This window comes from Protomyctophum parallelum, assembly GCF_964188405.1.
Source record: "Protomyctophum parallelum genome assembly, chromosome: 20".
Lineage (NCBI taxonomy): Eukaryota > Metazoa > Chordata > Actinopteri > Myctophiformes > Myctophidae > Protomyctophum > Protomyctophum parallelum.
In genome coordinates this window covers 10,922,141-10,934,782 of record NC_139718.1, presented here as the reverse complement: position 1 = coordinate 10,934,782, position 12,642 = coordinate 10,922,141, and the positions used below count along the sequence as shown (strand labels likewise).

The window sequence follows — 12,642 nt, the reverse complement described above, 5'->3', positions numbered from 1 at the left end:
GGCAAAGACAAGAACGTCACAATTTATGATTCCTTTAATACAACCATCTGTCTTCCAGTAAGCTAATTACTAATTAACCTTGACAATTGACATTGAACAGTAACACACGTTGCTCTTTAATGTTACATGCTTGATGTAATTGACTTATTTTACGTAGTCAGGTAATGTCAGATGTTGGGTGCATTTTTAAGGCATTTTTAATGCTTCATTAGCCAAAACTGCATATTGTCAGCTGAATATTACTTACGTTTATAAAAAGATTTTCGTCGGTTTCATTAAACTGTTTTGTAGCCACATTCTTTGAGACACATACTGTACATACAGTAGGCCTATAGCCTACTGTTGCCTGCTTTTGTTTATACCAGTGGTTTCCAAAGTGGGGTCTGGGAAAAAATTAAAATATTATATATTAAAAATATTATTGGAAAAATGTATACAAGGTCCAGCCAAACTAAAGGGGGATGATGAGGACCAGTGGTTTGAGGCAGAGCTTGCAAGGCCGAAAAAGTATGTTTACTTAAATGTGACTTGTGAGTGAGGCCGCCGCCTAATAAAGTTCGAGTGAGGCCTTACAACCACAGAAAGAGATGGGTCTCATCATTCACAAAAAGTTCTTATGTTCCTGAGAAATGAGCCCATTAAAAAAACATAATAATCATAGATGTTTCCCCTCACTTTTGCACAGGTGGGTGTGGTTTTGAGGTTAGGTTTAGGCATTGGCTTCTGTGAGGTGCTAGAAATGTTTGTCAACTACTTGAAAATGTTTTCTTGTGATTTTATGTTGTATATTTAAAATAAATTGAGTTTTCTACTACCTTACATTTTGTACTTGTGCTTCTCTGATAAATATAATTTGACAAATTCTTGTCAGTTAACATAATAGGTCAGGGTATATCTTATCAGACTGGAATTCTACATAATACATATGATACACAGAGTGTAAAATGAGCCATGTTAACCTGATACTGTCTTCTACCAGAAAATGACACCACCTTTATTGGCTTTGTCTGGGCGTTCAGGCCAGGGATCGGGAGCATTTCACTTTTGCGGATTGAATGTTTTCAAATAAAGTTGAAATAATGTCATCTGAATGGCCAACTTTTTGTGTTCTAAAAGCACAATGTAATAAACTGTTATTTCACAGCAAATGTGTTGGATGATTTTACTTAGACAAGTTGGCAGATAGAAGATATTTTGACAATATTATGTCACGTGTATCTTTTCGCTTGTTTTCTTTTTATAAACACAAGAGTGCACCCGTCTGACCCGTCACATCTAGACAAACCAATCAGAACCACGAAATTGAATGCCAAAAGGAAACACGCGAACCAGAGAGCTCTTTGCTTGTCACGTGATTCACGCTGTCATGTGACCATACCTCTATATCAGGCTTGTTTGCCTGACTGCAACAGCATAGCAGCCAGCAGGCAACGCATGGAATACAATGAGAACCCTGTGAGTGTTTTTTGTGTGTGTGTTTTTTTTTACATGATTTAATATAGGCTAGCACATTAGGTAAAACAGATTTATCCGTTTTTTCTAAAAAAAAATGTCTTACATGTATTGTACATCGTTACTATTCCATTCTTGGTATTTCTCACTCGTGGGTTGATTTTGTTTTGACTTAAATATAAAGTATAGAAGTATAATGTATAATTAACTCAACTGGGTGTTTTAACTTTGACTAGAGCTCACATGAAGATAACACAGCGTGCATTGTGTGGCATAGATCTGACCTACTTAAATCACACAAAGGCTTTGCTATCATAACCTTGAAGATAAACACTTCCTGATTTCAAGAAATGGAAACGCTTTAGGTGCTTTACACTGATTATGTGGCTGCGAGTGTGCCGGTGTGAGAGTTGTTTTATTGATTATTTATTGTTGTAATTATGTGGACTGCAGGCTGACCTTTACCACCGTCCTGATATGCATCAAGTTGGTTTGGAGTGGATACCTTGAGGCTGATCAAGATGTCCTGTAAGCAAACCCCTTGCCTCTACTTGTAACAATGTGTGCAATATCAAACGTCCAGTTGTGTAAACAAACTGTGTAATCTTAAAGGTCCAGTTTCTAGATAAAAAAATTAGAGGAGAAGTGTAGTTTTGCTCTCTGTCTGAAATAGTTTTGTTCTGTCTGGAGAATTGCTCTGATAATGGAATGTGTGGACTCTTAGAGACTCGCTGTAAGCACTGGACCAGGGCTACTTATACCTATGTATCCTAACAGTTTGAGTCTCATTTGGTTTGAGGATAAGGATATTACTTAGAAATGGCGTTCCCTTTTCTCTAGGGTACCAGAGGAATGGACTCATGTGGGCAGAGTCAGCCCCTTTGAGGAGCTGGAGTTGACCTTTGCCCTGAAGCAGAACAATGTTGACCTGCTGGAAGAAAAACTCAGATTGTCATCGGACCCAAAATCACCACTGTATGGTAGGTAACCTTTTTACCGTTGCATATTCCGAAACAAATCTTTGATTAAAAGAGAAACACTATTGTATTTGTTGAGCTCCAAATTGGCAAATTCTTTATTCAGTACATGTGAATATGAATCAACTGAACATTGGACACAAATGGGACTCTGGCTATTCTTCTGGCACTAATCTTTTGATTTCTAGATCTGGGTTGTGAAGCTTTGACTTAAGAAAAAGTTAGTTTCCCTCTGTTTTTACAAAATTCACCCACAAATAGTGCACCACTCTTTGTCTCATTGATGAGACGTTGTTTACAAGTTTGTACAGTATATGCTGATGAGGCACAATTATTCTCTTGCGTTGACCCACTTCCACACAGCACAGCCGCTGTGCTATTCCACTAGACCTGAACTCGTTTATCATCATGCCCCAGTTAATTCAGAGGTGAAAAACACCTGCCCTTGTCCTCCACTTTAACTGTTGGCCGAGCACAATGACTAAATTAAATCTCCTTTTTTTTTAAATGTATCCTCCACAGGCAAGCACCTGAGCTTAGATGAAGTCACTATCCTTGTTCGTCCGTCTGACTTGACTCAGAAGCTGATACATTATTGGCTACAGAGTCATGGGGTTACGAACTGCCTGACTATTCACACTCAGGACTTCCTACAGTGTACCATGAGTGCAGAGTAAGTGCATAACCTTAAACATGATTTAGAACCACAATAAAAGCCGTAACGGCTGACTGTTGAGTACAACTTTTCTTCAATTGTGTGAAAATGTGTCATGTGAGGTAGTTCCCTTTCAGTGATTTGGAAACCGCTATCTTCTGCCTCAAATTGAAGTTCCTTAATTTGACTATACATGCATTGGAGGTCACAATAAGAAATGAACTCCTGATGCTCCCACTGTAGCACCGTGACCGTATTTAACCTGTGATTGCTAACCTTGAGATGTAATGAGACCACAAATGGACTTATGAATGATTAATTCCAGTGTTGATCTGTACTACCATATATATTATTAAACTGATCCTCTTGGATGTACATAAATAGTTGATTTGTTTGTCCCGTTTCAGGGTCGCAGAGACGCTGCTTCCAGGCAGCAAGTTCCACCGATACGTCAGGGATGGTCAGTCTGTGGTGAGGTCATCATCTCCATACTCAGTCCCTGATGCTGTTCATCAGCACCTTGACTTTGGTAAGCACCAGTCTTGTACTTTCATGAATAAAAACATTATTTTAGTGTTGTAAAGCAGTGATTGTCAATCTGTGGGACAAGGCATGCTCGTTGGCTGTGAGGATATTGCAAGTGGGACCCAAATTCAAGTGGGCCCTGATCCAGAAAAGTTTGAGAACCATTGTAATATTAATACAACTGGCATATCTGCAATTGTTGGAGTTGGTCTTCCATTGAGAGATTTCAACCCCCGGTGTGACATTTGAATCAGACAGCAGTAGATCGCCATATTAGCTGCAGTCCAGAGTCAGACATTGGGAGCTGTAGTGACACTTTCAGGGTTGATCCACAGCCCCCCCTGGGTTAGTGAAGTTGAAGTGTCCTTGAGCAAGACCCCGAACACCTAACTGCTTGCTATGAGCAGGTTAGTTAGTGTATTGCATGGTTTCCTCCACCGTTGGTGTGTGTTTGAATTTAATTTACAGTATATTGCAAAGCACTTTACATTGTTTCAATGGAGACACACAGGGACTACAAATTTCATGCCCCCAAATGAGACGGTGGCCTCACTTCAGTTCCGTTAGAACGGTGTACTGCAGCTGTCAATGCAATTCCTATGAGAAGCATCATAAAATAGTAAAAATACCCTAATTTCACTGCTTGATTACTGAGGCTGTAGTAATTTCTTTTTTTGTGTTCTAAGATTTGTCCTTTTTAATGTCTCATACCTGCCAATATACAACCCACAATGTACTATAATATACTACATCAGTGTGTCAAACGGGGTGCAGGCTTTAGTTTAGACTAGTCATTGGTCAGACAGTCATTAGTCTGACATCAAAAGTGCTAGCATTTTAAATATCAAGTTAAAGTGGTCGCATGGTATATACGTCATGGTTGCATCCCTTGAGGTTTTCAAGGAGGTTTTTTTATGTTTGTTTGTGGAAAATTATCCAAACAGCATCTTGCAATACTAATTATTAATACTAATCTGGAGAATTCACTAGGTAGTTGAAATTGTCGGGATAGGTCACTCCTCCATTTGGTTGGGGTTTGGGTTATTTTCCCCAATCAGCCAAGTTAAAACTAATTTATCATGTACCGGTCTGTAGAACATTTATATAAGCCCCATCAACATAATATACATACATTCGGGTTGTAGCCTCGTAAAGACGGTGACGTCACTGAAATGTGACTACGGTACTTGAAATGTGAAACATGTCTATTGAGAAAACAAGATATGTTGACAAAGGCATATTTTGATTCAAATAAATATTGTCTTCACTTAATTTCATATTATTTTAAAAGTAGGCTAACTACAGTTGAATTTCAATGGACTTCTATGGCTGGCCAGCAGTACACCGTTCTAACGGACCTGAAGTGGGGCCGCTGTCTCATTTGGGGGTGTGAAATTTGTAGTCCCCGTGTGTCTCTATTGCTCCTCCCATCGGGATAGAGAGACAACGAACATACAACTTACAGATTGTAGATTCAAACATCATATATCATAATATATTAATCAGATTTCTATACATTTTTCAAAAACTCATACAGTTGGAGGGGTTCATCGCTTCCCACCCAAAGGACAGAGCACAGCCTTATCCAATAGGAGGCACAGGCACTATAAGCCAAGGCTGCACGTTGGTGTGACACCTTCCATTCTGAGAGAACGCTACAACTTGACTGCAGCTGATGTGGGATCAGGAGACAACAACAGCCAGGCTGTAGCGCAGGTACTTCATGTCTGCATTTCCTCTTTTGGGCTCGTCATTTTTGTTAAATATTTGAAAAGGGCACATCTACAAACTCTTGGGCTTAAGTGGTTAAAATAGTGCAGGCCTTTAGGGATATTTCATGCTAATTCGTCTAAAAGCACATATGTAGCCCGCCCCAGGGCATGCTCTAATGATTTAGCTAGGGCGCCCGAGCCGGTGACCTTGGGAAACTTTGTGATAGCTGCTGAAAGTTGGGGTATTAATAACCTAATATAAGGCAACATTTTCTATTTCATTATGCTTTAAGTAGCGTGTGACATGTCAAACTAGGGGGTTTTCATGATTCTAAATCCATTGCGAGCATTCGTTTTGCACGACAAACACTCCTTGGACTAACTGACGACCACACAAATTTGATGAGGTCATCACATTTGCCTATGGCCGAATTTAGCTCAAGGAGTGTTTTTTGTAGCCCGGGTTCCAGGTTGATTCGCTGCGTTCTGTGGATTTGAATTGTCACTTAGCTACTGAGTAGTGAATGACAAAACGGAGTGACGAACACGATTCACGGAACGCAGTGATTCAGGCTAGAACCCAGGCTATGTTATTCGTGCAAAACTAATGCTTGGAAACGGCACCCTCTTTTCCTTTTGAATTTGCGTCAACAATCTGTCTTGAGAGGTTAGTGGTTTCCAAACAATGTAATGGTCAGTCACCCCCTGAGACAGCCTACAGTACATCCTGCTGACTACCCCTAATACCACAGGGGAAGAATATTAAAATGTATATATTTTCTAATTTAGCATAAAAAAAAAATCCCCCCAGAAAATGTGAAGGGTTTCTATTATTGACTGTTTTTTTTTTTCTGTGACATTCCTTCAATAAAATGAAATAAATCCACCAGGGGGTTGGAGCATCACTCAGAAAATAAAAGGGGCAAGAGTAGTTTAATAGTAGTTCAGTTAGCCATTTGTGTTAATGCTCCAACTAAACCTGGATAATAAAGTTATTAATTGTTAAGTAAGGATCACCCCCCCTTAACAGGTGGAGATGATAGTGTAAAACGCAATGAGTCATGGGCATTTGAGTGTGACTTTTCCTGATGCTGCATTTGGCTAAAATTATCTATCCATGCGTTAAAATGTAGTGACTCATCATTCAGTACTGATCCATTGAATGCAGACACAAATGAAACTAAATGCTTTCGAAGATTGTTGATTAACATCATGTATGCTATGAGTCGTAGTCAATGGGATAAACATGCCAGACCACTGGTGTAGTTATTTAATGTTAATGAATTTATCTTAATTTCCAGTTCTTGGAGCAGTACTACCACCCTGCAGACCTGGCTGAGTTCATGAGCATGTTTGGCAGGAGCTTCCAGCACCTGTCCAAAGTGGACCGGGTTGTGGGAACCCAGGGAGCAGGCAAGGCTGGTCTGGAGGCTAGCCTGGATGTAGAATATATCATGAGTACCGGGGCAAACATCTCTACATGGGTTTTCACAAACCCAGGTATGTGTAGATGATCAACAGCATAATGGCAATACAGGCTAAATATTCAGTTTTAAGTTGTGGTGCAGTGTGCCGTCTTTTTCCATGGATGCATGCCTTTTGAAGTTCTAACACTTGTGTGCTGAACTATACATTATTCAGTAAGGTACGGGTTGAGCACATTGTTTCCTATTGCTTAGGGTTTATGTTGGAGAAATTCACATCCCAGGTTTTGTTCATGCTTCGCTTTCAATCCGGCATCTCCATTTTTGGCATGTCTGTATTAAAAAAAGATGTAAAAAGTAGTCCTGTAGCTACGGTGTCAGTATTGCTGCTGCGCTTGACACCGCAGTTATGATTGCCGCTCTGTGGATTCGACTAGATTGGTGTGTAACTCTTTTAGTAATAAATGGGGCTAGTGGGGAAACGGCTACAGAGGGTATGCGCATGCATAAAGTGCATTAAACAATGAACGGCTACAGAGGGTATGCGCATGCATAAAGTGCATTAAACAATGTTAAACTCACTCTATCAGAAAGGACTTTTCTTTTTGGATGTATGGACTGTCAAGGCCAGAAAGTACTTTGTTGCCACTCTGTAGACGTTCCCGCATATCTTCTGGGTATGATGATGTGTCACACATAGTCGCATACCCTCTATATTTTCGTATTTTCTCTTGTTCCCTTATCGTCTAGGTCGTCATGAGTCCCAGGAGCCTTTCCTCCAGTGGATGATTCTGCTCAGCAACATGTCTGACTTGCCCTGGGTACACACCATCAGCTATGGCGATGATGAGGACAGCCTATCTGTGGCGTACATGACGCGCATTAACACTGAGTTCATGAAGGCTGGAGTCAGGGGTGTCTCTTTGCTCTTTGCTTCAGGTTAGTCTTTGGTACACGGCCCACATCTTTCCATCAAAGTACACCACCTCCACCGTCCTACATCCACCAGTGCCACCTGCTAGTCTGTGTCTCCGAGAGCAAAGAAAGAGGAGGCTCCTCAAGCCGCTTAGAGCGAGGATGACCAAGGATACATCAAGTCTATCCTTCGTGTCTCCTTCGCTTTTTCATCTGACTGCATGACGATCTGTTTTTCCCTTTCCCAGATTGCGCCCCTGGTCAAAATAAGCTTTATTCAACAGCCCATAATCAAAGAACTGATTATCGCGGTAACATAATGTCTTCTCTGGGTAAAGGCAAAGACGAACGAACACATGATTTCCCCACATCCGGTTCCGGTGGAACCTTGAAAAATGGAGGCCCCTGTTATTAACATTCTAGCAGTGACTTCTTTAGAGCCAAGAGCTATAAGCTAAATTTGTCTATTGTGAAACCAGTGTTCTGGAAGCTTTTGCCTAATGTTTTATTTACTTTAATCTCACGTAGGTGACAGTGGCGCTGGCTGCAGACATTTGACCAAAGGAGAGAACTCCTTCAGGCCAAGCTTCCCTGCCTCTAGGTAAAACATCAAAGCCTCAAGACTAAGTTAAAAACAGCCTACAATATTGGAAAGTGTTCATTGTTTCCGTTGGGCAGAGACCTCGTATCTCCCATGTTTCAACCTTTTTGTGAGCTTGTGGATCTATTTTTACTATTTTTGAAAAGGTATTTTATTTTCATTTAACCGTTATTTATACAGGAGAACTCCCATTGGGATATAATGAGATTTGAATGATAATATAACGAGGGACAGGGGGAGACCTATTTAAATTGTTTTAAGTTGAAAGTGGTTATGACTGTCTATGGGTTTTATAGATATTGAACGAAGGAAATTATTAACAAGAGCTTGTGATTAAATAACTACACTGGAACACAGGTTCATCTTTTAATTTCCTGTAAAGTAATTGTGACATGGACATACAAGGTTTCCAACTTTCCATTGGACAGCGACGTCATGTAAAAGTGATTTATGTAATAGTCATTCTCTAATACTAACCTGTTTCTCCAGTCCATATGTGACCACGGTTGGAGGAACTTCATTCAAGAACCCTTTTAAAGTGACTTATGAAGTGACAGATTACATTAGTGGAGGAGGTTTCAGCAACATCTTCAAGATGCCCGACTACCAGGTACAGTCTGCTTGACATTGGTATTGACTCTAACTGAACCACATGTTAACATATAGAGGGTATGCGTGTGACATCGTCATCAAACCCGGAAGTTATGCAGGAACTCCTACTGAGTGGCAAAGAAAATACTTTCTGGCCTTGACGGCCCATACATCCAAACAGAAAAGTCCTATCTGATTGCATTAAACAATGGTAAACTCACTTTGCCTCTCACTTTGTTACTCGATTTCCCATTCACTTTATGCATGTGCATACCCTCTATTGTCACTGTCGGGTGGAAACCTTGTATGAATGAATTTTTTGAATGAATGAATTAATTTTTATTTTCGTGTCTTGTCGTTAAGACGCCAACAACATAAATAAACAATATCACGTTCACTTCCCACACAGAAGTTACACAAAGTATTTGATCAAAACAGAAATAAGCATTATCGTAAAATAAAATACATCACATAAGATTTCTTTGTCCGTATGTCCCAAGCTTTCTCTATATATTCTGCTTTCTTTTGTTCGAAAGTCCATTTCAGTCGCTCTTCATCACTTAACCACATCAGATCTATATTTTTACATCTGTTAAATAACTTGACGTAGCTCATTATACAACAGGCAATAGAAAAGAAAATGGAACTCATTCTCAATATCATTTATCTCACAGTAGGTGCAAATATGTTCTTCTTCTGTAACTCCTCTATACCTCCCAGTCTCAAGGTGCAAGGGCAAGATCCCAGAACGAAGTTGGGCACATAGGGATCTTTGTCTTTTGGATAATGGGGCACAAACATACTTTTCACTAGCGTAACAGCTTTTTATCGTAACAAATGTTCTCAGCTTTGGTTTGTACAATATGTCCTGTGACCATTTGTTCTGAAATAAACGTTTGTCTTTGTGTGTCTTTAACCATGGAGATGTCTACAACCCTGTTATTTAGAAAACTGTCATGTAACCCAGTTCGTACAAGAGTGTCCTCTATTGCACTTGCCCATGCACCTTTTACTGATACATCCCAGTTGAAAATCTTCCTAACAACTGTTCTCTGGCATTCTGATTAGTCTGTTCCATGAGGCCATCATGCTGCCTCTCCACCTTATCTCACACGGCTCCCAACCCATGTCTCCTGTTATTGCTTACTCACTTATGTGTAAGTGTGCTTGTATACGTCCATGTGCTCCCACAGGCAAATGCAGTGGCAGGTTACCTGAAGGCCACAGCAGCCGGCCTACCACCACAGACCTACTTCAACACAAGTGGAAGGGCCTATCCAGATCTGGCTGCGCTGTCTGATAACTACTGGGTGGTCAGTAACCGAGTACCCATCCCCTGGGTCTCTGGGACCTCGGTAAGTAGCTGCAGCATACTTACTTTTATGTATTTTGGTGATGTATCATATGTCATATTTTGGATGTTATATTGACCATAATAAGAATTCCAAATTTGGTTTCCCTTTTCAAATCGCGTCGTCTACTGCTCCTTCCAGGCATCGACCCCAGTTGTTGGAGGAATGTTGTCTCTGATTAATGATCAACGCCTGCTGAAAGGCCTACCTGTGCTAGGCTTCCTCAACCCTCGTCTCTACCAGTTGAAGGGACAGGCCCTCTTTGATGTAATTATTATACTTTCTGCTACTTTCTACTTGCCTACTGTAGCTCAATGAGAAGGGCTTTACCACTATTCGGGTTTAAGAGATGAGTGTAACTCAATGAGAAGGGCTTTAACACAAAACACAATGTGATTGTTTTTATTCCATTTTTGAATCTTTACTGTGCTTAGTGACTAGTAGCATGTCGTCAAAGAAACTATATGTCATACTGTATCATCAAACAAGATAGTTTATTTTAATGTCATATTTCAACATTTTAATCTAAAGTGTGCATGTACACTATTTTAATAAGTATAGGCTAAAATATGTAAGTATGCATGTACACACACTATTTTAAGAAGTGTAGGCTAAATTATGTAATTTAGATTGCATATTTTGTAGACGTAGCATTGTATAGTGTATACTTATAGTTCATCATACAGATCTACTGTTGGACGGAGGTTCTTGGCTTACTTTTAATCCTAGATGATTATTTATATGTATTGTGTATTACCTTGTTCTTGCTTACTGTAAATCGCTCTGGATTAAGAGCGTCTGCTAAATGCCTAAATTGAACTGTACTGTGATTTCATAATTAGTTTTTTTTTTTTGTAAGTTATACTAAACTGAATAATGTTCATCATTCACAGGTGACTGAGGGCTGTCACCTAAGCTGTCTGGATGAAAAGGTTCAGGGGAAGGGTTTCTGTGCTGCACCATCATGGGACCCCGTTACAGGCTGGGGAACTCCAAACTACCCTGCTCTGCTGGCTGCCCTGTTGGATAAGTGAAGCCTTGCTAATGGACTGGCAGAGAGGTCTTGAATCCCAAACCAAGCTTCTACGTATGTCTGTTGACATAGAAGTTAAAGGGTTAGTTCAGATTTTTGTACTTAAAGCTGTAGGAAATACTTTCCATTAATATAGTGGTTGCAAAGGTATTTGATTGCCTGAGTCCCGTGTTGGGGGGGGGGGTAGTTCTTGTCTGGTTTTGGTGAATATTAAGTAGTGCTGTCATTTGGTGGGGGCCAATTAATTAATCCACAAAACTACCGTAATTTGTATTGTTGACCTATTTGTACCATTGTACTACAACCTTTGCTCAACTTTGACCCCTCTGTCACATGGATCTATGGTTTTGTGCTGCTTCTGGCGTAGTGATACAAACGATAGTTCCATGTGACAGACACAAACAATTACACTAGTTTTGTGGCCACACCAAATGACCGGAACTACTTAATATTCACCTAAAACAAACCAGCACTTTGGCATCACGGGACTCAAATAATCAATCAATACCTTTGCGACCACTATATTATTGGCAAGTATTTCCAACAGCGAAGTCCAAAAATTAACTAACTCTTAAGGGAAGTTAAAGGGATATTTCACTTTCAAAAAAACCTTTTTTTTTGTTGCTTGATTCAGTAATTAGATATTTGATATTCATTTTAGCTGCCCTGCCCCCTTCCTATACAAACCCATTATAACTTAAAACTCTATTTTAACCATGATGGATTCATCAAAAACCAAAATGTTTTTCTGTTGACTGATATTGTTCTAATACGTGAGGGGCCATGGTTTTTCATTTATTTTTAATAATTCTTTAATAAATGACAAACTACGGCCCCTCATGTATTAGAAGGACATTATCAGTCAACAGATTATAGGTTGGTTATTTTCGATGAATTTATAATGGATTGTATAGGAAGGGGGCGGGCAGCTAAAATGAATATCAAATATCTAAATACTACTTAAGCAACTTAAAAACTGTCTGGGGTGTTCACATAAGCCTGAGTAGATGATAAAATGACTTTTTTTGTGTGAAATATCCCTTTTTAAGGTCTGATTGGATATGTGTGATTTACATCCACTAGTCCTCTGTGATGACTGAGTAGACTTTATTTTATCAAGTAACTGAAAACTGAGCTGGGATTCAGAATGCTACCGCTTCTGTTGATCTACTGTACTACTGCAGTTACCTGTTACTACTGTTCCTTGCACCCCAACAACCTCTTCACCCTGGCCTGTACATTTTAAAGCCAAAATATTAACGTTAACAAGCGGAATAGCTTGCGAAAGTGCTCTTTAATCCCAAACCAAGCTTCTATCTTCATCTGCTGTCATAATTACAGTCTGATTGTAAACACAGAAATGAAAGATTGTTCTAAAACTTGGGATCTCCAGTCCGGTTTCTTC

General features: G+C 39.8%; 1 protein-coding gene across 1 annotated transcript in view; it reads left to right on the top strand.

Annotated features, from left to right (window-relative positions):
* The first annotated feature begins 1,385 nt into the window (after nt 1–1,385).
* Nucleotides 1,386–12,642, top strand: part of tpp1 (tripeptidyl peptidase I) — a 12,112-nt gene continuing 855 nt past the window's right edge. Inside the window, exons 1-13 of the mRNA XM_083791173.1 lie at nt 1,386–1,455; nt 1,906–1,980; nt 2,293–2,432; nt 2,952–3,102; nt 3,492–3,613; nt 5,147–5,325; nt 6,623–6,821; nt 7,496–7,684; nt 8,189–8,261; nt 8,751–8,871; nt 10,046–10,207; nt 10,346–10,471; nt 11,098–12,642. The exon at nt 11,098–12,642 is cut by the window's right edge and continues 855 nt beyond it. Of these exons, the coding sequence (XP_083647299.1) occupies nt 1,445–1,455; nt 1,906–1,980; nt 2,293–2,432; nt 2,952–3,102; nt 3,492–3,613; nt 5,147–5,325; nt 6,623–6,821; nt 7,496–7,684; nt 8,189–8,261; nt 8,751–8,871; nt 10,046–10,207; nt 10,346–10,471; nt 11,098–11,238 (1,689 nt within the window). The 5' untranslated portion in view covers nt 1,386–1,444 and the 3' untranslated portion in view covers nt 11,239–12,642. The remainder of the gene's footprint in view (nt 1,456–1,905; nt 1,981–2,292; nt 2,433–2,951; nt 3,103–3,491; nt 3,614–5,146; nt 5,326–6,622; nt 6,822–7,495; nt 7,685–8,188; nt 8,262–8,750; nt 8,872–10,045; nt 10,208–10,345; nt 10,472–11,097) is intronic.